General features: G+C 46.2%; 1 protein-coding gene across 1 annotated transcript in view; it reads right to left on the reverse strand.

Moving 5' to 3' along the window:
- SCTR (secretin receptor) overlaps window positions 1-26,500 on the reverse strand; it is a 73,878-nt gene that overhangs the window by 34,642 nt on the left and 12,736 nt on the right. The window contains exons 2-3 of the mRNA XM_012644666.1: window positions 13,330-13,456; window positions 168-275 (exon numbers count right to left, since the gene is read on the reverse strand). Of these exons, the coding sequence (XP_012500120.1) occupies window positions 168-275; window positions 13,330-13,456 (235 nt within the window). The remainder of the gene's footprint in view (window positions 1-167; window positions 276-13,329; window positions 13,457-26,500) is intronic.

The raw sequence follows: 26,500 nt of genomic DNA on the forward strand, positions 1-26,500 counted from the left end.
GCCAACACTCCCAAGCAAGGCTTCCATCCCCTACAGCAATCGCCCCCATCACTTTACCCACCACCGGTCCTCAGAGAAGCTTCCTTGGCCTCCCACTTCTAGGCTGAGGCCCCACACAGGGCCTACCCCTCAGCCTCCCAGCCAGGCTCCCTGGGCCACGTGGTTACCATTTCTGCTCGTGAGCAGCTGGAGGAATCTCGGGCACGCCACTTGCACAGTCTGTCCCGGCGCAGAGGACGGCCAGCAGCTCGTGTTGTCCCACAGCCCCATGCAGCCTGCTGGGAAGAGCAGCAGCATCAGACAGGGATGGAGCGTGGACCAAGGGCTGCCCCACCACCCTGTTCCCATCCCTGCCACCCTTGCCTGCCTGGAGTTCCCACTAGACACTTCCAAATTTCCCATCGGGTACTGACGCCTTGGGACCAGGAACCAATGGTGTCTAATTCCCCTTTCCATCTTCAGGGCGAGTGCTCAGTGCTGAAGACATAAAAGAAGAAAAGGAGGGAGGGAAGGAGGCAGGCCGGCAGGGCGGCACACACACCATCTCGTATAGGCCTTGCGAGGGAAGGTCTGGATTTCTCTGGAGCAGAAGATGGCACATCTTGCGGCCTCAGCTTGCATTAAACAACTCAGTAGCAGAGGCCCTCCCTCCTGGCTGCATGGGAGCTTTAAAATACACATAACTGGGCCCAACTCAGCGATTCTGATTGAATTGGTTTGGATGGGGCCCAGGTGTGATATCTTATGAAAGCTTTGCAGGTAATTCTAACGTCATGCCCCATGATCCTCAAACTGCAGCTTGTATCAGCATCACTCAGAGGGCTTTCTTAAACATGGATTGCTCCATAGGTCTGGGGTGGGGCCTGGGAACATGCATTTCTAAGTTCCCGGGTGTTACTGATGCTGCTGGTCTGGGACCATGCTTTGAGAACCACCGCCCCGGCAGCTCCGCCAGTCACCACTGTGTGGCACAGATATTGTCGAGGATATTGCTTCCTACCTCTCTGTGTTCCTACACGAGGCCCCTCCCTCATGTGTTAGATACCACTGGTTCCTGGTCCCAAGGAGTCGGGAGAACCTGCTTTCAATGCACTGAGAAGCTGAACTTATTGCGAATAACTAATATATATCTGTCCTTATAGACACTGAATTGGAAGTATGTTTCCTCTTTGATTTGGCTGCTAGGAAGCTCAGTGCCAGATTTGTGGCCACTTCTACAAATGGAAAGACTTTGAAATGAATCAAAAAGATTACTGGGTATTTTCAATGCAAAACTAGACATTATCTAAGCACAGCCTTCTGGATTATCTGATTCTATGGGGTCTCAGGCCTTTTATTGTCTTTGAGCTATTTTGCAGTTCTGTAAGTTGTAGATAATTGGTAGCAATGCAAATGATTCTTGTCCAGTAGAAATACAATTGATTTACATTTTCCTCTCCTTGTATTCAACCAATTTTGATTCTATTTGTAAATTTATTTTACCATTCTGCCTTATATGTATGATGCTTTGAATTCTATGAATCAGTGGTAAAATCTTCCTGATTTTCCCACTAATAAAATAAAATGTTTGGCAAGTATTCATTTTATATTTGTATACGAGTTAGGATTATACTGTCTTTTAAGAATTATCATTTCACATAACCACCCACCAATTCTCCCAAAGTGATCCCAGAAGGCGGCAACCCAGGGAAATTGCTTCCTGAAACAGGCTCTGGAGACCCATGCCCTCTGGAAGGACATTCCTGGGGCAGGTTTGGAGGGAGCCGGAAATGAGCTGAGGAACATTTGTGAAGTGAGGGCCCTTCATCCGGCTTGGAGAACGAAATACAATGCACAGCACGGCACCCCAAAGAGCCAGGACTGTCGGGCCTGCAGACCTGGGTTCCAATCCCACCCCACCATGACAGCTGCCCCAGCCCATACCCCATCTCCTCTGGAAGAACCAGAGCCTCCCTCCTGAGCTGGTCCAGAGAAGGAGCTCAAAGCCCACCCATGGAGCCGCACACAGTAAGAAGTGGTGGATGGCACCCCTTCCCCACCGCCTGCCCCAGGCCTCTCCCTTTTTCATCCTGGCATCTAGAGGGTGAACTAGGCTGGGTCCTCTGAACTGCAGTTTTTAGTTCTGGGGACTGGGAGGTGGGTGCAGCCTGCAAGGGTCATTGGAGTACCCAGACAGCAAATCCCCGGCTTTTCTAAGGTATTGATCCCACCAGCTCGAAGCATCTGTATCCTCCTTGATGCCTTCACCCCCTCTGAGTGAAGTCTCCCTGGCCACCTGTCCCTCTGCAGAAGTCTGGCCTCCAGCATATATCAGAACCAGCCGGGAGTGTGTCAGAGGCTGCAAATCTCTGGGCCCCACCCCAAGAGATTCTAATTCAGTCCTCCTGAGGCCAGACCCAGGACTCTGTATTCTAAGAACTCCTGGAGCTGCTGTTGGTCAACAAGCCTTGCTTTGAGAATTTCCATGTTGCACCTCCCTCCTCCCCTCAGCTGAGGGCCCCCATTTCCAGGCTCAGACTTGAGCCTGGCTCCCGGGAGCAATTCTGAGACTGTGAGACAGGCAGGCCCAGACCCACCTCCCAAGGCCGAGGGAGGTCACTGCCAGTCAGCGTCTTCACCTTGGGGCCTGGGCGCAGATGCCTCCCCCACCACCAGGCAGAGAGCCCATAAGAGCAGGAACACTCTGACTGCCCACTGCTGGGGCCCCTGTGCCTGCATAGCGTAGGCGCTCAACACACGTGGCAAATGAACAAGTGAATGGACGAATGCCGGAGCCCCTGGCTCCCACACCGGTCCCCATCGAGCATTCCTCGTGAATGGACTTTCGCCTTGACCCCACTGCCTGCCAGCTGTGGTTTGATGCTGATGGGGAGGAGCCCTGTGCTTCCCGTGCATGAGCTCCTTTAACCCCACAGCGGCACCCCAAGGCTCCTGCCCTACCCCCATTTCATACAGGCAGGGAGAGGAGAAGTGGTTTCCGGGGATCACATAGTCAGGAAATGGAGGGGCTGAGAGTTGACCTGCCCAGTCCTCCACCCACTGGACTTGTCCCCAGGTGACACCGACCCCAGCTGCCTGGAGCCCTCCTTCCTGGAGACAGGCTCTGGGGGTGGGAGAGGCAGGGAGGTGGGGGAGGTAAGGGGTGAGCCAGGCCAGGAGGGACTGGGTCAGGCGCATGCAGAGGGGAGGGTCGGCTGGAGAGATGGGAAGCTGAGGAAGGTGTGGCCTGTTTCTGCCTGGAGGCAGGACCAACCCCTACAGGGGACCAGGACGTGGGAGGGCCCAGAGAGGCCCAGGCCTGACACCAGGATGCCTGGTGGGGGCTTTGAAAGCGAGGCAGCCCCGGGAGTGACAAAGGCAGACTGGGGCCCTGGGCAAGGGAGGGTATGGGGACGGGGTGGAATTGGAGGTGGGCATAGAGGGCAGAAGGCAGGGTTTGGATGGGGCTCCCACAAGGACGGCAGAAGCATCTATGAGGCCAAGGTCCAGGGCTCTGTGTCCTTCGAGGAATGTAGGAGACGAGAAACTCCTTGGATGGTCCTGAATCTTCACCTCGAATCTCGCAGTGAGCCCTGTCAGAGGAGGGGGGTCAAGGCCCTCCCTATTTTGAACTCCCCCAGGCAGGGTTCTGCCACGATCCTGGAGGCCGTGCTGCTCACCGGCCCGAGCAGTATCCCTGCACGCGGCAGGCCTCCCCGGATGCCTGTGGGACGGTGACTTGGTCCTGGGAAGCCTGGGATGGCCCTTTACGGATAGCCCGCTGTGTCTCTCTACCCCGAGCTACTCTGGTGTCTAGACTCACAGGAGGCTAAGGCTGACCCCGAGACCTCACTCCTCAGCAGCCATCCCTGAGCGGCAGCAGGACGCCTTGTTCCAAGGTGCCACTTTGCTGCCAGCTCAGGCCGGACTCTTGAGTTGGAAGCAGGGGGCGGTTCCAGAGCACGAGAAAAGCAGGAGCCTCCTACCTCCCTGGGGAGAAATGGGCTCAGGGATGGCTGAGGCTGGCCAGGTCAGCCAGGGCACCGGCTGCAGGCTCCGGGCCATGAGGCTGGCGACACACGCCTGACTGGCAAGACAGATGCGGAGGGTGCCAGGAAGTCTGAGAGGCTGCCTGACCTGGGTCACGTCAGGCAGGCCCCACAGGGACACCAGGGATGAGCCAGGCCTGTGCTCGCAGCAGCCCAGGGGTCAGGTAGGTCACTGCTCCACAATAGAGGCGAGAAAGCTGAGGATCCTAAAGGCAAAGCGACAAGTGCAGGGTGACAGCTGGTAATGGTGGGGCTGGGACCCCACCCAGCCTTCCTGTCTCTGCAGCTCAGAGCAGGTGCCCACCCATCAGGCTGGCCCTCAGTGGCAGCAAGCCTAGCTGCTAACCCCACACAGCGTCCCTCATTCCCTGGGCACCTGTGGCACGGTGTCACTCTCTCCCAGCCCTGGCCCCACTGTCTGGGCACAGAACAGACCCAGGGTTTCCCAGCCTGCTACGACCATATCACACACAGGTGGCCTATGCTTTTGACTGGTACATGGTTGAGCATTTTTTATTTTAATAATTACATATTTTTAGAGAATTTCATATGTATTAGAAAAATTATAAAACTAGCATATCACATCTGTAATTTTATAACTACTATTATTTAGGATGAGGCTGAATTTTTTAAAAGTCTATTGATTTAAAGGGAAAAATACGAAGGAAATCATAGTAGAGTGGCACGTGGCTGTAGCTGGGCTGGAGGGAATGTGGCCTGTGGGAGCTGGGTGGTCTCTGTGGCCTCCTGGCTGCTTGCAGGGACCCCTTTGTGCTGCGCCCAGGATGCGAGTGGAGCATCTCAGACCCCACTCCTGGACGCCCCCTCTCCCAGGCCCTGCAGGGAGGCGAGGAGGGTGCTGCCAGCTCAGCTGCAGACGTCCTGTCCTGGCTCCGGCCTTCCCCAGGAGCTCTGGCAGCGAAGGGACACAGTCCAGGACTGGGGTCTCTGTGGAATCCTGGGCAGTTTTAAATCCAGAATGTGGGAGGATTCAATGAGATAAGGGATGGGGGAACTTTGTCAACAGAGCCACCACGAGGGAGGGGTCCCTGCCCCAGAAGAGGCAGGGCCAAAAGGGACATGAATTAGCTACATGGGCAGCAGGTCCAGAGCACAGTGAGGGGCAGGCTTCCCCACCCCTCTGCCATCTCTGATGGTCACCTGTGGCCACCGACTGCCTGGCTGGAGGGGACAGGATGGAAGGCTGGGGAGGTTTACGTGGGGAAACCAGGAAAAACACCACCAGGCCACAAACACTGTCTGGGGAGGAGGGTTCCCTGCCCGAGTGCCCATGGCCCAGGAGGACAGCATGGGAGGCCGGGAGAGGCGGGTGGTGTGGTGAAGATAGAGTGGGCTTTGGACCCAAGCCTACCTTGGACATGCCACTTACCTCTGTGAGCCTCAGTTTCCTCACCTATAAAATGGGCATAGTAATATTCTCCAGGATTTTTGCGAGAGTTACATGATTTGTGTGTGTGTGCAGTGGAATATTTTCGGATCTCTTGACCTCTGATCTTTTTTCTTCTCCTCAGATTGAAGTCTCAGAGGAGGACAAGAAAACTTCCTGGCTTGGGTTTCCAAGGGCCCCTGGGGGGATAAAGAGGTATTCTTTCTGGTGTAATCAAAATGCCTGGGAGAAAACAGGGAAGGAGCAATACCTCCCCCAGACTGGAGAGAGATGGAGGGGACGCGATGAGCGGGGACACGGAAGGTTCCAGAAGAGGCACGAGTATGCTGCTGCCCTGCCAGCCCAGAGGAGAAACAGCTGTGGGGCGCGTCCAGATGAGCAGGACACAGACAGCCTTGCAGAGCCTGTGCCTCCTAGCAAAGAACCACCTGTGACCAACACCATCATCACCTCGAGATGAGATGGGCTCCCCCTGAGCCATGGTGCTGTGTGAATCTCTGGCACCCTGGGAAAGCCAGGATGGGGAGAAAGGTCCAGAAGTTTTTGCCATCCCAGGAGAACAGCATCAGAATTAAAGTCACAGAAAATGGAGAAAGTTCCACTTTCACCCAGTAGAGTTTATGGATAAAGATTCGTCTCCTTTATTTCTGTGAGGGCCTGGCCCTGGGGCGGCCCCGACACAGCACTCGGCAAGAGCCAGCGCTCTATGAGGCCCATGGGGTAAGGGAGGTGGCCCAGAGGAGGGCCTGGGCTGGGGAGGGTCCGGGAGGGGCAAAGGGACACCTGAGAGGGCAGGACAGTGCCTTGGGGGTCTCTAGAGCCCCCATCCAGCCTGAGGCCCGGCGCTAGAGCCCTCTGCTGACTGCGAGTTTGCCCTGCGTTCGTCCAAGCAGAGCATCCACACTCCAGTCCTGGATTTATGTATAAATGAACTCAGATGGCCTGGCCATAACCTGGGACTGTTTCTGGAGCGATGTGTTAGGCCACAGTGACACTGGGCCAGGAGCCAGCCGGCTCCCCAGGGCCGTGCTGGATGGGCCACCAGGCAGGGGATGCTGCGGCCCCCATGCCCCCCACGCCCACAATGCTCACTTCATCCGCTATTGGGATCACAGGGAACCCACAGCTCCTCCTTGCCTCGCCCCCTTGCATCCTCTTCTAGCTTCTGCTCTGTCGTAGTTCTTTCCTCTGCCTGGGACTGCCACAGCCATCTCCCAGGTGCCTCTGCCACCTGCCCACCTCCATTCACCCCTTTCTCCTCCCCCAGGCCCCACCATGAGTCAGGACAAGCCCCTGCACAGCCACCTGTGTCCTAGCATCATCAAGTCTCCCTTCACCCCTCTCAGCTCCGCCCGGCCCCATCCCCAGGCCAAGGAGCAGCCTGGCCAGGTTTCCTTCGCTTTGCTGGCGGCCTGACCTACAGTCTCTAGGGCGAGAAAAGTGTTGGTCTCCTTTGGACCACACACAGAAGCTGTGGTTGGAATGGGGTCGGAGGAACTGAAGGCCCAGGGAGGAAAACGCATCTAAAGTCCCATCACAGGAGCAACAGCTAAAGAGGCTGGGGTGTTTATCTTGAAATCAAGAAGCATAAGCTATTTGATGGGATGGACATCTTGGGAGCAATGAGCTCCCCATCACTGTAAGTATTCAAACAGAGAGGGTCGTGGCATTAGGAGACTAGGAAGAGCCTCAGACACCGCATGGAGGCTGCACTAGATGAGATGAAGGACCTTGGAGCCCTGAGGCTAAGCGGCTACTTCCCCAGAGCAGGCTGGCACACCTCTTCCAGGAGGCCGGCGAGGCAGCTTCCGACCAAGGGGGGCTCAGCCCTTCCCCTCCCGGGCCCGTGCAAACTGTGTGCCGCCCCCACAGAGCCCTCCTCATCCACCCCAAGATGGATCCACCCATCCCTCACCTGACCTAAACCTCGTCATTCCACGCCACCTATCACACAACTTAAGGATTAGTTGGTGGCAGCAATCTCTCTTTCTTTGTTTCTAATGGAAAGCCCTTCTTGGGAGGGTAAGGAAATCGGTCATTTGCAGCTCAGTTGTGTTGAGCTTGATCAGACTGGATCGCAAACTCGAAAATGCTCAGGATTTACAGTCAAAAGATTTGGGCTGAGAGTCTAGTTTCTGTTCTGTGCGATCTCAGACCCCTAGAGCCTCCGTTTCCTCATCTGTGGAACAGGGATAATAATGGTACTTATCACACAGTTGTTTTAAGAGCTAAAATTTAAAAATTGTCTAAAATGTCATACAAACATAAGCTAACTTATTTTAGAAAAATGAGCCAACATCAGTCGTGCCCAGGAAAGGATGGGCAGAGGTGAGCTGGGGGCAGCCAGGGGGGCTGATCCAGGGCGGGGGCACGGGGCGTGGCTGCCAAAGGGCATCGGGAGCCCAGGGGAGCCCAGAAGGGAGCTGGGAATGTTTGTCAGGGAAAAGCGCATTAAAAGCCAGAATGTTAAGATGACGCCACGGCACTCTAGCCCGGGCAACACAGTGAGACTCTGTCTCAAAAAAAAAAAAAAAAAAAAAGCCAAAACGTGTCAAGTACTGATTCATGCCACATGGTGGATGGCCTTGACAACATTACGCTCTCTGAAAGAAGACAGACAGAAAAGGTCGCCTATTGTATGATTCTATTTATATGGGATGTCCAGAATTGGCAAATTTATAGAGACAGAAGACAGATTAGTAATTGCCAGAGGCTGGGGAGAGAGAAGGATGGGATGTGATTACTTAGTGGGTACAGGGTTTTATTTTGGGGTGATGAAAATGGTTTGGAACTAGCTAGAGTTCATGGTCGTATACAGCATTGTGAATGTATCCAACGCCATTGAACTGTTTACACTTTAAATGCTTGATGTATGTGGATTTCACTCACTAAAAGAGGTACAAAATAAAAAGCCTGTTTCCTCCTGCGGGTGCTCTGGGGAGCGGGCAACCAGCAGGACAGAGACCGGAAGGAACGGGGTTGGCATGTCCCCATCTGATGGGTGAGGACACTAAGGCCCAGAGAGGAGCAGTGTTGTGCTCGAGGTCACACAGCACCTACATGACAGAGCAGGGCACATGCCCAGGACTGTCTGACTGCCAAGCCCACACCTCTCCTGCGGTGCCACCACACTGTCCTTCCGGAACATTTTTCCCCAAGGGAGAGCCAGAGCCCTTCTACCAGCCAGCTCTCAGGGGGTACAGGCTTCTGTAAACAAAGTAATAAATAGTCCAGGAGACCAGGCCATGCAGATATTAGGGTGACACCGAAAGGTTCCCACAAAACGCCAGGAAAACCTTGGCCACCTAACCCGGAATAGCTGAAGAGTTAATTTTTTATTTGTGATAAGTGTGCCGGGCTTGGTGACAGCTCCATGAGCAGCACTTCCTGTGACTCGTCTGATGTTCAAACATTAACCTCCACCCCAAGGAAGACCGGACAGCTTAACCATTAACTCCGTACCCCCAGTGGAGAGTCCCGCAGCCCCCCGCCCCGATCCGGCACCAGGACAGGGCCTTGGTGCGGGTGGAGGCTCTGGGCACCAGCTCTGGCCCTTAGCCGCTTCTCCTCTCTTCCCGGCCTTTCAGGGAACTTTCCCCCCAGCCACTCTCTGTGCTACACTCCCGGTGGGCCCCTCGGCCCGGCTTTCTCACCCATGCGGCGGGGCAGGCCTGGCGTCTTCTCCGGCAGCCGGGGTCCTCAGACACCCTCTGCCTCAGGGGCTTTAAAACTGTGTTTTCAAAGCAACAGACCCCTCTTCCTACATGAAAACTGCACAAGGCCAATACGCGAAACAGATCCCACTGGCCCGAGCTGATCGCGGCGGGCAGGGCCAGCCTGGCCAACCTTTCACCCACCTGCGTGCCCCAAGGAGCTGGGACAGAGAGGCCATGAGAGGAGCTTCCTGCTACGTTGAGACATCCTGCTCTCTTCAGATATTGATTCACTCATTTCCCACAACGGCGCCATGAAGTCGGTACGATTATTATCCCCATTTTAAAGCGAGCAGAAAAGGGGAGCCTCTAGCCCGAATCCCCAGAGATGAAGCAGCAGAGCCGATTCTGCTTCCGGCCGACTGTCTGCTCCCGGCCTTGCGCCCAGCCCCTGCACCCATCTCACCAGACCCAGCCTGGGAGCAGCCTCGCTGCAGACCTTCCCGCCACTGCAGAAGCCCAACAGGAACGCCAGCCGAGGCCCCAGCCAATGGGGTCACTAGTCGGGGCAGAGTCAGCTGGAACCACTGGAGAGCAGTGGGGACATTTTAAACTGTCAGATGTTAGAACAACCGTCCCTTCCTAAGCAGTGTGAGCTGGAGCTCACCGTCATCTCTCCCAGACGCTCGGCATTCTAGGCCTTATCTCTTGGGGCGCTCGGTCACTGGGATTTTAGGCATCTATCTCCTTGGAACTATGAGGCCGAGGGCAGCCGTGCCACAGGCTGGCCTTGTCGGTGCCTTGCTTCCTGCTGTTCCAGATGTTTTCTGGGGGTAACGGGAGGCTCTCAGTGGCTCCCCTGTGAGTGCCAGAGGACCACACAGTCTGGTTCCCCAAGCACAGCTGTTGAGCCCATAGAGAGAAGGAAAGGCTCAAACTATGGGAGAGGCGTCCGTCATGTCCCTGTCCTCACATGGTGGCTGAGTGAATTGGCTAAAGCACAACACTTGCAGCGTCCACACTGCTTGGCCTCTGCCACCCATGCACCCTCGCTTTCCTCCGGCTGCTCCCGATGGATGAGGGTTGGGGTGCCCGAAGCTCGCCCGGGGTCCTCTCCTCTTCCCACCCCCACACCCTCTCCCTCTCAGCCACAGCCTCACTTGCCACCTGCCAAGTTTCTCCCTGGCCCTGACCCCGCCTCTGAAGCCTGCACGCCACACATCTAAAGCTGCGGTCGTGATCTCCATCTCCTCTCACCAAACTACCTGGTCTTCCTTCACCTTTTCCTCCAGCTGCTCAAGTCGGACACCTGCGGCTCATCCCAGATTCTCCCTCTCCCACCTCATTCCCAGTCAGACTCCTTGCCCTGTCCGGTCTACATTCCCGCTGGAACAGCTCTTCCACGTGTCTGCTCCCCTGCACCCCTTAGAGCAGACCCTGCCCGTAGCTCCTGGTCTTCCCCATTCCTGTGCGCGCCACCCCGCTTTGTCTGGGGGCCTCTTCAGCTATGGGAGCCATTGGGCCCCCAGGCACAGCAGGTGGAAGAGCACGGGGAGGAACGCCGCAGCCCCGCCTCTGACTGACGGGGAACCGGTGGCTACATATTCCAGCTTCTCTGACACTCCGAGGTGTGTGTTGCACGCTGGCTCCTCGAGTGGGCCTGAGGACCAAGCTCCAGGTGCCCACAGTGATAATGAGACACTTCCCAGCTTCCTTCCCTGTTCGTCTCAGTTCCACAGCCCTGCTGCTCTCGCCTGGAATCACCAGCTTCTGAGGAGCCCAAATGAAGACATCCTATCCAGTCCCAGGGATCACTGTCTCTTGCCCAGACAACCAGCGCCCAGTGAGTCTCTCTCATTTCCTTCTCCAACCCGCCTCCCACTGCGGCAAGGGAGATCTTTTCATAATGCAGATGATGACACTACTGGCCTCTTAAGACTCTCCAGGACTTTCCATTGCTCTTAGGATCAGGATGAAACCCCTCCACGGGGCCAAGGAGCCCCTGTGTGCTCGTCTTGTGGCAGGCTCCCTTGCATCTGTGTGCCCGGCAGCTGTTAGGCATGGCCGGGCCTTGGTGCCAACGTCACTTTCTCAGGAAAGCCCTCGTGGAGTCCTAGACTAGGCCAAGACCCCTGGGTATACACTCGGCCAGAGCCGCACCCTGTCCTCATCTCGTCGTCGCTTTACACAAATGTGTGATGATTTGATTCACGTCTCCCTCGCCAGGCCGAGTCATGCCGACTATGGAAACTAATGCCCATGGCCATTATTCTCTTATTTCTCTCTAGTGCTACCTGATTTTGTTCAAGGCGTCCACATGCACAGCTAAAAACTCAACCTCCAGCATCCACTGAGCCAGGAGTGGCCATGCAGTCCAGTTCTGGCTGGTGAAATATAAGCAGAAGTCACTTGGAGAGTTTTAGGAGAGTTTGGCTTCTCAATATATCTCACCCTTCCTTCTTGTGACTTTCTTTTTTTGTTTGTTTGTTTGGTTTGGTTTGGTTTGTTTCTTCCAAAATCTCTTCTGGAAACTTCTTGTGACTTTCTTCTTCCTCCTCCCAGAAACAGATCCTCTCCTCTCCTCTCTGGAGATACAACAGCCATTGCATGACCATGAGGACAGGAGCCACACATTCAGCCAAAAGACAGAAGGAATCTGGAATATGATGACATCCTGGAACTTTGCACCAGCTCTGGACTTTTTGTAACACGCAACAAACCAATTCCTCAAGTTCCTGCCACGTACTGCAAAGCGCTTTGCTAAATGGTAGGAGAGGGGTCCGTGTTCCTTACTTCTCACCTTTGATCCTTTGTTCTCACCACTCCCACCCGATACCAGTAAGTGCTAAATAAGTGTTTTTTGAACAAATGCTTTTAATTTCACACCAATCTTATAAAATAGATGTGAAACTGAGGCCCAGAGATATTAAGTAACTTGTTTAAGATCACACAGTCTGTCTAATTTAAAAGGCTGGTTTCTTTTCTGTTTTCTTTCCTTCTTTCTTTCTTTCTTTCTTTCTTTCTAAATTGACATAAAATCATATAACATAAAATTAACCATTTAACATGTACAATTCAGTGGCATTTAGTACATTCACAGTTTACTATGGTGCAACCCCTATCTAGTTCTAAGACCGTTTCACCACCTCCCCCCAAAAACCTTGTACCCATCAAGCAGTCACTTCCCATTGTCCCTCCCCTCATCCCCCTACTACCACTAATCTAACTTGTCTCTATGGATTTGGCTAATCTGGACATATCATGTGAGTAGAATCATACAACGTGTGACCTTTCACATCCGGCTTCTTTCACTTGGCACCATGGTTTCAATGTCCGTCCATGTTGGAGCATGTATCAGTACTTCCTCCCTGTTTAAGGCTGAAGAATATTCCACTGCATGGGTGAAGAACATTTTTGTTTATCCATTCATCGGTTGATGGGCATTGGGTTGTTTCCACTCCTTGGTTAATGTGAATAGGACTGTTATGAACACGAATGTACAGAGGTTTGTTTGCGTACCTGCAATGGGTTCTTTTCTTAATGCTATACTCCGCCTAACTCTTAGATGATAAATAACAAAGAAGAGAAGTTAAGGAAGGGAATAGAAATAACATTAACATTTAAATATAAAATCGATATTTAAAGTGTTGAATAATAATAATAATTGATATCAAAATTAGCAATTTTTACAGAGCATCTGTATTTAACACACTTTATCTCATTTATTAATGTAATCCTGAAGTAGACATCATCACCTCCACTCTGTAAATGAGGAAACAGGCTCAGAGGGTTAAATCGCTTGCCTGTGGTCAGTCACACAGCCAGGGAGTGTCAGCCTGCATCGGACCCCACGGTTTTCTGACCCCTCACTGCCTTCCCCACTCCTCACTCACGGAGCTGGCAGTGGAGGTAAAAGAATGGATGAGGGGGAGGTCGCCTTGCAAAGCGATTCCCACCAAACTCTTACCTGAACCAAGCCATGCAGACGCTCATAGTAAGAAAACTCTGGCTGTACTCACAGGCCCAGAGAAGGGAAATGTGGGGAAGATCTGGCTTTGGGGTCTGTGCAGACTGCTCTCCAGATTTCTCTAGACTCCCCCCCCAGCTGATTGTCTAAGTGGATAAAGCTGGACCAACCCCCACATCCCATCCTGGCCCAGAGGACAAGCTCCCCCCACCCAGTGAGACTGGACACAACCCACAAGCAAGGACGGACACGGCGCTGAGGTGAGCCGCATACCTGACACCGGCTGCTGCGTGTGCATGTGCAGGTCTCCCGTGTGCTCTCTGGAGAGTTCCTGCAGGCACTGGTCCCGCTCCTCCTGCAGCACTCCCAGCACGTCACACAGCCGGGGCAGGGCTCCAACCTACGAGTCCAAAACCAAGGATGCTCATCATTGGCACTAACTACATCCTACCACACAAGGACTTCCTGTGGGCAAGCATGGGGTCAGATAACGGGGATTCCACCAGCAAGGCAAAGCCCCTTTCTGCAAGGAGCTCCGCAGGAAAGGGGGAGAAGCCACTCCTGGGGAAGAATTCAGAGCACATCCGGGACACCCAAATGATCTGTAGCTTGTCTACTACAAATGTTGCTCTTGTTTATCGAGGCTCCTGAGTCCAGTGAGCCGTGTGCTTTGTCGGTACCTTATTATGAGTCTGGGAAACTTGCTTTATTTCACTCCATCTATGCGAATATCGCTGTTTTTGAAAGTTTGGTTTTGACTCACACAATTTTTTTTTTTTTTTTTTTTTGAGACAGGGTCTTGCTCGGGCTAGACCAGGCTAGAGTGTAGTGGTGTCATAAAAGTTCACAGCAACCTCAAACTCCTGGGCTTGAGCAATCCTCCTGCCTCAGTTTCCCAAGTAACTGGGATTACAGGCACACACCACCACACCCAGCTAATTTTTCTATTTTTAGAAGAGACAAGGTCTTGCTCTTGCTCAGGCTGGTCTAGAACTCCTGGCCTCAAGCAACCCTCCCACCTTAGCCTCCCAAAGTGCTAGGATTATAGGCATGAGCCACCACACCTGGCCGATAAAAGTTCTTTGAAACCTGCTCTTAACCATCTCTCTGTCCCATAGAAGAGAGCATACATCCAACCCAAAAGGACAGCGACTGCATGGGGGAATTGGACAGCATGGTGGAGCATGGACCAGCACATCTCAGCTCTTTCCAGAGTAGACTCCACAGCATGGCTCCATTATTTCACTGGTGCCAGAGACTTGATAAACATGATGAATGGACGAACAACTGATCACAGGAATGAATTGGACTCCTACTTTCCTTACAAAGTATAGGCATGGAATTTTAATATTACAGAGTCTTTTTACACACACTAAGTTCATAAGTTCTCAAAATAACCTGATAAAAGGAATCTGAGGCCCATGGTGGTTAGAGGTTATGACCAGAGTTGTACATTCAGTGCTCCCATGAGCTCAAAAACCAGGTCTCACACCCTCATTTCTATCGCCTACTAATGCTTCATAGATGGAAATTCCAACATAATGGAGCAGGGGGAGAAGTCCTTGGAGATAAAGCCACACTCCAAAATGGCACAAATAAACAAAAGCTCTGGGCCAGAGAAGGATAGCTAAGGTAGCCCTGTCTTCAAATGACTCCAAAAGCAAACATAATTAATCTTCTGATTATCTCCTATTATGGATCTTCCACAGCTTACCACCTTTCATTAATGCAGTCAGAAATGATCTACCAGCTGTCAGCAATCGTTCCTCTCCCTCCAGCCTGACAACGACTGGCCAGGGTTTATGGTCACCACAAAACACCCACGTCACCTTCCCTGGCCTGAGCCTTTGGTTAGCCATAGCATGCTGTTGCAGAATCACTAAGGCCTACCTAGCTCTAGATCATAATATGCTCAAGCCTTCCCCACCCTTCAGACCTATGCTTCCATTTTACTCCCAACACAATTCAGCAAATGCCTTAATCACATTGTTTGTCATTTAGACTCTTACATTGAAACAAGTAGTCTCCCTAGAAATATAGCAATTGTCAAAAGAATTGGTATTGGCACACAGCCCATACACTCATCCCTTGTCCTCTTCTTTGTGTGGTATAGTCCAGTCCTCACTGAAACCCATAGTCTCACTCTCTGGATTTTCAGTGGAGGAAGAAGAAGAGCTTGAGTGGAAAGATCCAATTAATATAAGATAAAGTAGAGTGTAGAGCATAAGCAATGACCAGAGACAAAGAGGAACATTATATAAGAATAAAAAGACAAGCCATAAAAAATACATAGCAATACTAAATGTGTGTGCACCAAACAACAAAGCAGTGGAATATATAAAGCAAAAACTTATGGAACTGAAAAGAGAAATAGACAAAGCTAAAATTTTAGTTGAAGACTTCACACTCTTCTTTCAACAACTGATAGAATAACTGGACATAAAATCAGCAAGAACATAGAAAAACAAGACAAAACAACACAATCTATAAATGAGCACATTTATGGAACACTTCACCCAACAAGAACAGAATACATGTTTTTATCAGGTGTTCATAGAACATATACCAAGAAGACCATATTCTGTGCCATAAAACAAACCCTGACAAATTTAAAAGAACTCAAATTATATAAAACATGTTCTTTGATCACATTGGAAACAAATGAAAAATAAATAACATAAATGAAACAGGAAAATCTCCAAACACCTGGAAACTAAGCAACACACTTCTAAACAATCCATGAGTTCAATATTGAAAATCAATCAATGTAATACACCATATTAATAGCTAAAGAAAAATAACATGATGATATCAATAGACACAAAACAATTATTCGACAAAATTCAACACCCATTCATAATAATTTGAATATGTTATATTGAATATTATATAATAGTTCAGAAAATAGAAACAGAGGGAAACTTCCTCAATTTGATAAAGAGCATCTACAAAAATCCTACAGCTAATATTATAGTTAATGCTCTTCAACAAAGCTGTCAAAAATATACATGGGGAAAGGGTACCTTCTTCAATAAATTATGGTTGGAAAACTGGATAACCATATGTAGAAGAATGAACTGGACCCCAATCTCTCACCATATACAAAAATCAACTCAAGCTGGATTAAAGACTTCAAAATAAAACCAGAAACTATGAAACTACTAGAAGAAAACAGGGCAAACTATTCAGTACATTGGTCTAGGCAAAGACTTTATGGCTAAACTCTGCTAAAGTCTTTATGGTGAAGTCTTTAGCCACCAAAGTTGGTTTAGACAAAGACTTTAAGACCCCAAAAGCACAGGCAACAAAAATGAAAATAGACAAATGGAACTAAAAAACTTCTGCACAGCAAAAAGAAACAATCAACAGAGTGAAGAAGACATCCATTGAATGGGAGAAAGTATTCGCAAACTACTCATCCAACAGATGACTAATATCCAGAATATACAAGGAACTCAAAAAACTCAATGGGAAAAAAACCCAAATAATCCCATTAAAAAATGAGCAAAGGACATGAATAGACATTTCTCAGAAGAGGATATACAAATGGACAACAGGTGCATGAAACAATGCTCACACCAGTAAACATCAGGGAAATGCAAATCAAAACCACAATGAGATATTATCTTATCCAAGTCAGAATGGCTATTATTAAAAAGACAAAACATAACAAATGTTGGCAAGAATATATAGAAAAAAGAATTCTTATTCACTGTTGTTGGGAATGTAAATTAGTACAGCCACTGTGAAAAACAGTATGGAGATTTCTCGAAAAACTAAAAACAGAACCACCATATGATCCAGCAATCCCACTACTAGGTATTTATCCAAAGGAAAATATATCACTATTAAAGGGATACATGCACTCTCACATTTACTGCAGCACTGTTCACAGTAGCAAAGGTATGGAATCAACCTAATTGCCCATAAAGTGATGAATGGATAATGAAAATGTAGTGTGTGTGTGTATGTGTGTGTGTGTGTGTCTGTGTGTCTGTGTGTCTGTGTATACACATACACACACACACACACACACACAGAGAATGGAATACTATTTGGACATAAAAAAAATGAAATCATGTAATTTGCAGCAACATGGATGGAATTTGAGGTCATTATGTGAAGTGAAATAAGCTAGGCACAGAAAGATAAATATCACATATTCTCGCTCATATGTAGGAGCTAAAAGAATTGATCACAGGATGATAGAGAGTGGAATGATAGATACCAGAAACTGGGAAGTGTTTATGGGTGGGAGGGGGAATAAAGAGAGGTTGGTTAGTGGGTACAAACATGTAGTTAGATAGAAGGAATTCTAATGTTTGATAGTGGAGTAAGGTGAATATAGCTAAAAACAAGGTATTGTATTTTTCAAAATAGAGGAGAGGACTTGAAATGTACCCAACACACAGAAATGATAAATGCTTAGGTGATGGATATTCTAAATACCCTGTCTTGACCTGACTACATCTATGCATGTAACAAAATTTCACGTGTACCCTATAAATATGTACAAATATAATGTACAAAAAATTTTAATAAAAAAATTTACTACAAAATCATAGTAACTGAACCATCATGGTACCAGCATAAAAATACATAGACCGATGGAACAGAATAGAGAACCGAGATACATATCCATGAATTTTTTTTTAATTTTTTTAATTCATTTATTTTTTTTATCCATGCATTTTTGACAAGGGTGCCAAAAACATGCAATGGGGAAAGGACAGTCTCTTCAATAAATGGTGCTTGGAAAACACCATAACCATATGCAGAAAAATGAAACTAGACCCCTATCTCTCACCTTATACAAAAATCAAATCGAAATCAATTAAAGGTTTAAATCTAAGACTTGAAACTATGAAACTACTAGAAAAAACTTTAGGAAAACATTGGTCTGGACAAAGATTTTTTTGTGTAAGACCTCAAAAGCACAGACAACCAAAACAAAAATAGACAAATGGATTTCATCAAGTTAAAAAACTTCTGCACAGCAAAGACAACAATCAATGAAGTGAAGAGACAACTCACAGAGTGGGAGAAAATATTTGCAAACTATTCATCCGACAAGAGATTAATAACCAAAATGTATAAGGAACTCAAACAACTCAATAGCAAAAAAAAACGCCAAATAATCCCATGGAAAAAAAGGGGCAAAAGATCTAAATAGACACACAGGTTTATGAAAAAATGCTCAACATCACTAATCACTAGAGAAATACAAATCAAAACCACAATGAGATACCACATCACCCCAGTTAAAATGGTTTTTATCAAAAAGACAGGAAATAACAGATGCTGGTGAGAATGTGGAGCAAGGGGAACCCTCATACACTGCTAGTGGGAATGTAAATTTGCACTGCCACTATGGAAAACTATGTGGAGGTTCCTCAAAAAAACAAAAATAGAGCTACTGTATGATCCAGCAATCCCACTACTGGATACATATCCAAAAGAAAGGGAATAAATATATCAAAAAGATATCCACACCTCCATGTTTATTGAAGTGCTGCTATTCACAATAGCCAAAATGTGGATCAATCTAAATGCCTGTCAATGGATGAATGGATGAAGAAAATGTGATATATATACACAATGGAATATCATTCAGCCATAAAAAAGAATGAAATCCTGTCATTTGCAGCAACATGCATGGAACTGGAGGTCATTATGTTAAGTGAAATAAACCAAGTACAGAAAGACAAATATTGTATGTTCTTACTCATCTGTGGGTGCTACAAAAGCAGATCTCATGAAGACAGAGAGGAGATTGGTAGTTACCAGAGGCCAGAAAGGGTAGGAAGGAGAGGAGGATGAAGAAGGGTTGATTCACGGGTAGAAATATACTATTGTTTGATAGAGGAGGTGAAACCTAGTGTTTGATAGATCGTAGGATGACTATAGTTTATAATAATCCATTTTATATTTCAAAATAGCTAGAAAAGAATAATTCAAATGTTTCTAGCGTAAAGAAGAGACAAATATTTAAGGTGATGGATATCCCAATTACACTGATTTGATCTTTACAAATTATATGAATGTATAAAATTATCACCCCCAATTACATTTGCACCACCAAATATGTCTATCTATTATGTATCAATAAAAAATAAAATTAAAAATAATAATAAAATGTAGAAAGAAAAGAAAGAAGCTTGACACAGAAAGACAAATATCACATGTTCTCACTCATATTTGGGAGCTAAAAAAAGGTAGATCTCGTGGCAGTAGAGAGTAGAATAGTGGTTACCAGAGGCTGGGAAAGGAAGGAGGGAGAGGGAGGGATGAAGAGAAGTTGGTTAATTGGTACAAAAATACAGTTAGATAAAAGGAATAAATTCTAGTCTTCAACAGTACAATAGGGAAATTATAGTTAACAATAATTTATTGTGTATTTCAAAATAGCTAAAAAAAATCTGTCATGTTCCCAACACAAAGATAAATATTTGATGTGCTGAATATCCCAATTAATCTGACTTAATCATTACTCATTGTAAACTTATATCATATGACATGTACCCCTAAAATATGTACAACTATGATAAATCAATGAAAAATACAAAAAAGAAAAAAGGAACACCTATTTACAGATAATATGATTGTCTACATAGAAAATCACAAGGAATATACAAAAAATGTCCTAGTACTAATAAGTGTGTTCAGCAAGGTCTCAGGATATAAGCTGAACATAAACAAATGAATCCTATTTCTACATACTAGCAATGAACACATGAAACCAAATTAAAAATATAATATCACTTACAATTGATTAAAAAAATGAAATGCTTAGGTGTAAATCTAACAACACATGTACAGAACTCGTATGCTAAAAATTACATAATGCTGATGAAATAAATCAAAGATCTAAATAAATGGAGAGAAATATAGTGTTCATGTATCAGAAGACTCAATATAGTAAAGATGTCAGTTCTCCCCAAACTGATAAACAGATTTAACAAAATTCCTACCAAAATCCCAGCAAGCTTTTTGAAGATAAATACAAGATTACTCTAAAATTTAAATGGAAAATCAAAAGAATGAGAATAGCTAAAACAGTGGGGTTTTTTAGAAGTAAAATATTTATTCATAATTTCTAAAACTAGGAATCCACTGACACTTCCTTCAATAGGTCAATGGAAAAAAAAAAAGCTGTGGTATATCCGTACAATGGATTATTATTCGGTGATAAAAACAAATGAGCTATTAAGCCACAAAAGACATGGAGGAACCTTAAGTACATATTGCTAAGTGAAAGAAACCAATCTAAAAGATTATATACTAAAAAATTTCAACTATATAACATTCCGGAAAAGACAAAACTATTATGACAGTAAAAGATCAGTGGTTGCCAGGGGGAGGGAGAGAGGGATAAATGGAGTGGGATGAGTAGGTGGGGCACGGGGGAGTTTTAGGGCAGTGAATCTTTTCTGTATGATACCATAATAGTGGATACATGTCATCATACATTTGTCAAAACCCATAGAACGTGCAGCACAAAGAATGAACCCTGTTGTAAACTATGGATTTTAGTTAATAGAAATGTATCAATATTAGCTCATCAATTGTAACAAATAAACCACAACGATGCAAGGTGTTACTAATAGGGGAAACTATAGAGAAAGGATGAGGGAATATATGGGAACTCTTTGTAGTTCCCATTCAATTTTTCTGTAAACCTTAATCTTGTCAACAAAATAAAGTCTATTAATTCAAAAAAAAGAGAATAAAGTGGAAGGAATCATTTTGCCTGATTTTAAGACTTAGTATGTGGGTATAGTAATCAAAACAGCATGTTATCAACAGAAGAATAGACAAGTAAGTCCAAGGGAAACAAATAGAAAATCTAGAAATAGACCTACATGAATATGCTCAACTGATCACTGACAAGGTTACAAAGCAATTCAAGGAAAGAAGGATGGTCGTTTCAATAAATGATGTTGGAGCAACTGGACATTTGCCAACAACAAAACGAACCTTGAGCTAAGTCTCATACCTTATTCAAAAATTAACTCAACATGGATCATGGACTTAAATTCAAACCATAAAACTATAAAACTTTTATTAAAAAGTACAGGATAAAATCTTCAAGAATTAGAGCTAGGCAGAGTTCTTGTGCTTGACGCCAAAAGCACAATTCATAAAGGGAAAAATTGACAAATTGCACATTATAAAAATCAAAAACTTTTTCCCCATGAAAAACCATGCTATGAAGGTGAAAAGAGAAGAGGCAGACTGAGAGAAAATTTGCAAACTATAGATTCAAGAAGGGAATAATATCTAGAATATATAAAGAGCACTCAAAACTCAACAGTAAACAAGCAAAAAATCTAATTAGAACGTGCGAAGAACTATAAAGAGACGTTTCACAGGAGATATACAAATGGCAAATAAGCACAGGAAAAGGTGTTCAACATTATTAGGTATTAGGTAAATCCAAACTAAAACCACAATGTGATATCACTACATACCCATCAGAATGACTCAAATTAAAAATAGTGACAACACCCAATGCTGGCAAGATTGTAAAGAAACTACATCACTCAGACATTGCTGGTGGGAATGTAAAGTGATACAGCCACTCTGAAAAACAGGTTGGCAGTGTCTTTGAAACACACCCACATACACACCCACCCCCCCAGCCCCCCACACACACACACCAACCAAACATGCAACTTCTGTATGATCCAGCAATTGCAGATCTGGGCATTTCTCCCAGGGGAATGAAAACTCATGTTCATGTAAAAATCTGTACGTGGATATTTATTGCAGCTTTATTCACAACAGCCCCTCAGCTTAAACAACACAAATGTCTTCGAATGGGTAGATGGTTAAACTGGTACATTTATACTATGGAACTCTACTCAGCAATAAAAAAGAGCAAACCACTAATACATGCACAAACCTAGATGAATCTCCAGAGAAGTATATGAGTATATGAAGTACATGAAGTATACTTCATACGTGAAATTTATGAATGAAAAAAAGGAAATCCTCAGCCTGAGCAAGAGCAAGACCCCATCTCTATCAAAAATAGAAAAACGAGGCGGCGTCATAGCATGCACCTGTAGTGCCGGCTACTCAGGAGGCTGAGGCAGGAGGATCACTTGAGCCTAGGATTTTGAGGTTGCAGTGAGCTATGATGACGCCACTGCACTCTACACAGGGGAACAGAGTGAGGCTCTGTCTCCAAAATAGAAAAAAAAAGGAAATCCCAAGAGGTTACACACTATACGATTGCATTTATATAGCATTTTTAAATAACAAAATTGTAGAAATGGAGACCAGATTAGTGGTGCTGGGAGTTAAGGAAGGAGTGGGAGTGGGACGGAGGTGGGGATGACTGTAACAGGGCACCATGAAGGATCCCAGGGGTGACAGGATGTTCTGTATCTTGATTGTATCAATGTCAATGTCCTGGTTGTAATATTGTACTGCATATATACTTTCATAAGATTTTACCACTGGGAGAAACCAGGCAGAGGTTTTGGGGGATATCTCTGTATTATTTCTTATAACTGCATGTTAATTTACAATTATCTCAAAGTAAAAAAGTTTAATTTTTTAAAAAAGAGTATTATCTGAGTATAAGGAAACACCCAGCTAGTAAACTATGGTGAATCCATTGAACGGGATATTTTCAGCCATTACACACGATGAAGACCATTCAGCAGTACAGAGTATTAACTGTACGAGGTCTGTCCAGAAAGTATCCAGCATGTAATATGAAAAATAGAGACATTTATTGAGGAAGATACAAGAAACATCATACATAGGACAATGACACCTCAGTCCCCTTCAAAGTAGGCACCTTGAGATCTCACACAGTTCTCCCAGCATCTCTTAACCTAACCCGTCTACATTCAACATTCTCAGGTGTTCTGCCTGTTGCAGGCCTTCCAGAACGTGGATCACTTTCAACAGATTCTCGACCATCTTTGAAGTGTTTGTGCCATACTCTTGTTTGTGCTGCACTCACTGCATCATCTGCAAAAACCTTCTGAATCTTCCAAATAGTTTCTGAGAGGGAATGTTCAAGCTTAACGCAAAATTTGATGCAGATTCTTTACTCTATTTGCTCACTCATTTTGAACGTGGCAGCCACGTGGTGTACATGCTCACTGAATGGTGTCTAGCACCCCACTGACTAGTACAGCGAGGGTGTCATTGTTCACGCATGCGCGTTCCAGTCCACGCTCCTTGGCTGCCAGGTCACATCACCGTCATGCAAACCATTCTCATTATATTAACAATGGCTGGATACTTTCTGGACGACGTGGTCATACTATGATGTTAAATGAGAAAAGCAAGACACAAAGTTGCATTTACAGTATAATTAAATGTACCTACTTTTTAGAGAAAAATCTAGAAAAAGTACATGAAAGTATTATGAAAATTATAATAAACTTTTTTTTTTTGAGACACAGTCTTGCTCTGTCACCCAGGCTAGAGTGCAGTGGCATGATCATAGCTCACTGCAACCTCAAACTCCTGGGCTTAAGTGATCTTCTTGCCTCAGCCTCCTGAGTAGCTGGGACTACAGGCACGTGCCACCACGCCGGGGTGGTGTTTCTATTTTTTGTAGAGATGGGGGTCTCGCTCTTGCTCAAGCTGGTCTTGAATCCTGGCCTCAAGCGATTCTCCTGCCTCAGCCTCCTGAAGTGCTAGGATTATAGTCATTAGCCACCATGGCTGGCCTAAATTGTCATAAACTTTTAAAATAATATGTAAATATACAGAGGAAGATAGACACTTAACCAGCGTGTACACACATTGACCCCACCTGTCACTAAGTGAGTGACAGAGTTACCATTTGTTGGGAGAATAGAAGAAAGGGTCCTGTGAACATGACTAGTGAAGTGAGCTAATGGTACAGAGGCAGTTAATTTACCAGTTTAGAGAAAAGAAACTATTTCTTCCTATCAGGGGTTGGGAACTCAGCTTCAGACTTGCTATGGGCATAATGTATGACGCACGAGTCCCCATTCTATTCCCTGGTCCTGTTCCTACCTCCAGGGGTAACTTCTTCTGGCAGAAACTTGCTGTCTCCCCAGTCGTCATTCTTCCCTTTCACTGCTGGGATCGGAGTTTAACTGGCACGTGGTTACCCACCTAGAGACTAGTTTCCAATTTCCCTCCAACTAAAGTGTGTGCAGGAGACTAGGGTCTAGCAAGGGATTGAAGCAAAAAACACAGGTGCAAATTCTGTCTCATGGCCCTAATAAGAAAGGGATGTTGCCCGTCTTCCACGTGTGGATGTGGCGGTGAGCCACATTCAGCCACGGGGACGAGGGCAGCACCTTAGGCTTGACTCTTCTGAGGACTCGAAGGACAAAACCCATCCCAGACTCTGCTTCCAAACCTCCACATTCCACCACATCTTCTTTTTAAAAATTTTACTTTTAACTGACAATTAAAAATTGTATATATTTATCATGTACAACATGTTGTTTTGAAATAAATATACACATAGCGCAATGGCTAAATCAAGCTCATTAACTTACTTCTCATTTTCATTTATTTATTTATTTTTGTGGTGAGAACACTTTGAATCTGTTCTCAGCAATTTTCAACAATACATTGTTATTAACTTTAGTCATCGTGTTGTACATCACATCCTCTTGATGTTAATGGTAAACAAAGTAACTCAGACTTAGGAAACTTCCTGCCAGGGACAGGCAAAGGAGTTTGCTGTGGTTAGAATTACCAGCCCCAATTCCCTATAGGAGTTTGTACATATGACTCCTATCATGGTGGGCAAAGTATACTTCTTTGCTTGGGCTTGGCCATGTGACTATGGTCAATGGAATGTTAGTAGGTTTGGTGTCAGCAGAGGCTTGAAATATGCTTGCCCACTTGTGCTTGCTCTCTTGCATTTCTGACACCTAGGGTAGCCTACTCGTCTCAGAATGATGATACGTGCAGCAGACCTGAACCTGACCCAGGGCCTGAAGCCAAGCCAGAGGAGTCCAGCCTGGATCAATCGCATCCTAGCTCAACTGTAAATGCAGAGAGAGAGATAAACACTGTTACTGAATGCCACTGAGATTTGTGTTATGCAGCCTCGCTGGCTGACACGGGGTGGGTGCTAGATTTTAGGGCAGCATCAATGTGTGTGGATAGGCGGTGAGGTTTCCCAAAAGTGGGTGGCAGTTTGCACTGTGAGAGTTTAAAGAAAGGGGGACTCTAAAAGGGGACTCTCCTGAGGGCATCGGAGGAAGGTCAGAAATGGGAGAACAGTTAGGATAGGAAGCCTAATCCAAGAAAAGTTCAGCATTCTTGGTACTTTCCCTTTGGGCTGTAGAAAAATAGCAACCAGAGGACAGTTCAACTTTTTCTTATCATCCAACATTTCTTTTTTAAAATTATAATACAATACACGAAACATAAAATTCACCATTTTAGCCATTCAAGGTGTACAATTCAGCGGTATTAAGTACACTCACAATGTTGTGCAACCATAACTAATAGCCATTTCCAGAAATTTTTCATCATCCCAACAGAAACCCTGCTCTCATTTAGCAATAACTCCACATTCCTCCCTTAGCCCAGTCCCGGGTAGCCTCTATTCTACTTTGCAACTCTAAGCATTGTCCTATTCTAGTTACCTCACATTAGTGAAATCATACAATATTGGTCCTTCTTACATGTGGCTTATGCTGTAGCACGTACTAGCATTTCCTTCCCTTTTAAGGCTGAACGTACATTCCATTGTCTGGATATGCCACATTGTGCTCATCCATCCGAGGGACACTTGGTTTGCATCCACCTTTTGGCTATTGCGAATCATGCTGCTATGCACAAGGGTGTACAAATATCTGTTTGAGCCCCTGCTTTCAAATCTTTTGGGTGCATACCCAGAAGCTGAATTGCTGGATCATATGGTAATACCATGTTTAATTTCTTGGAAACTACCAAACTGTTTTCTACAGTGGCTACACCATTTTACACTCCCACCATGCACAAGGGTTCCAAGTTCTCCACATCCTCTCCAACACTTGTTCTTCTCTTCTTGTTGATATTGTTTTATAATGGCCATCCTAATGGGCATGATTTGATCATCCCACATTCCTTTTGCCCTGATCCTTCCATTAAAAGGTAATAAACCAAGATAATTTTGTGTGGCGGTAGTATGACAACTGAAATGTGGTGTTCACCAGTGTCTGTGTGACAGGAACAGTATTCTGCAGAAAGGACCAAGTCCATGGCTTCCAGTTGGTGACCAGCAGAGAAGGAGCAGAGTCCACAGCATTGCTGGGAGTGGCTGGGAAGAGCAGGTTGCTCCATGGGGCAACCACCTGGAAAATGCCTGGGTGGGAGGATTGAAACAAGACCACTTATTACCTAGATTAACCTAGAGAGAGGGAGGAGAAGCTGATTTAGTAGCTATATGCATGTATATTTACATATGTTTTTACATATAATACTAAAATACTACATACAT

The sequence above is a fragment of the Propithecus coquereli genome, unplaced genomic scaffold (assembly GCF_000956105.1).
Source record: "Propithecus coquereli isolate 6110/MARCELLA unplaced genomic scaffold, Pcoq_1.0 Scaffold217, whole genome shotgun sequence".
Classification (NCBI taxonomy): Eukaryota; Metazoa; Chordata; class Mammalia; order Primates; family Indriidae; genus Propithecus; species Propithecus coquereli.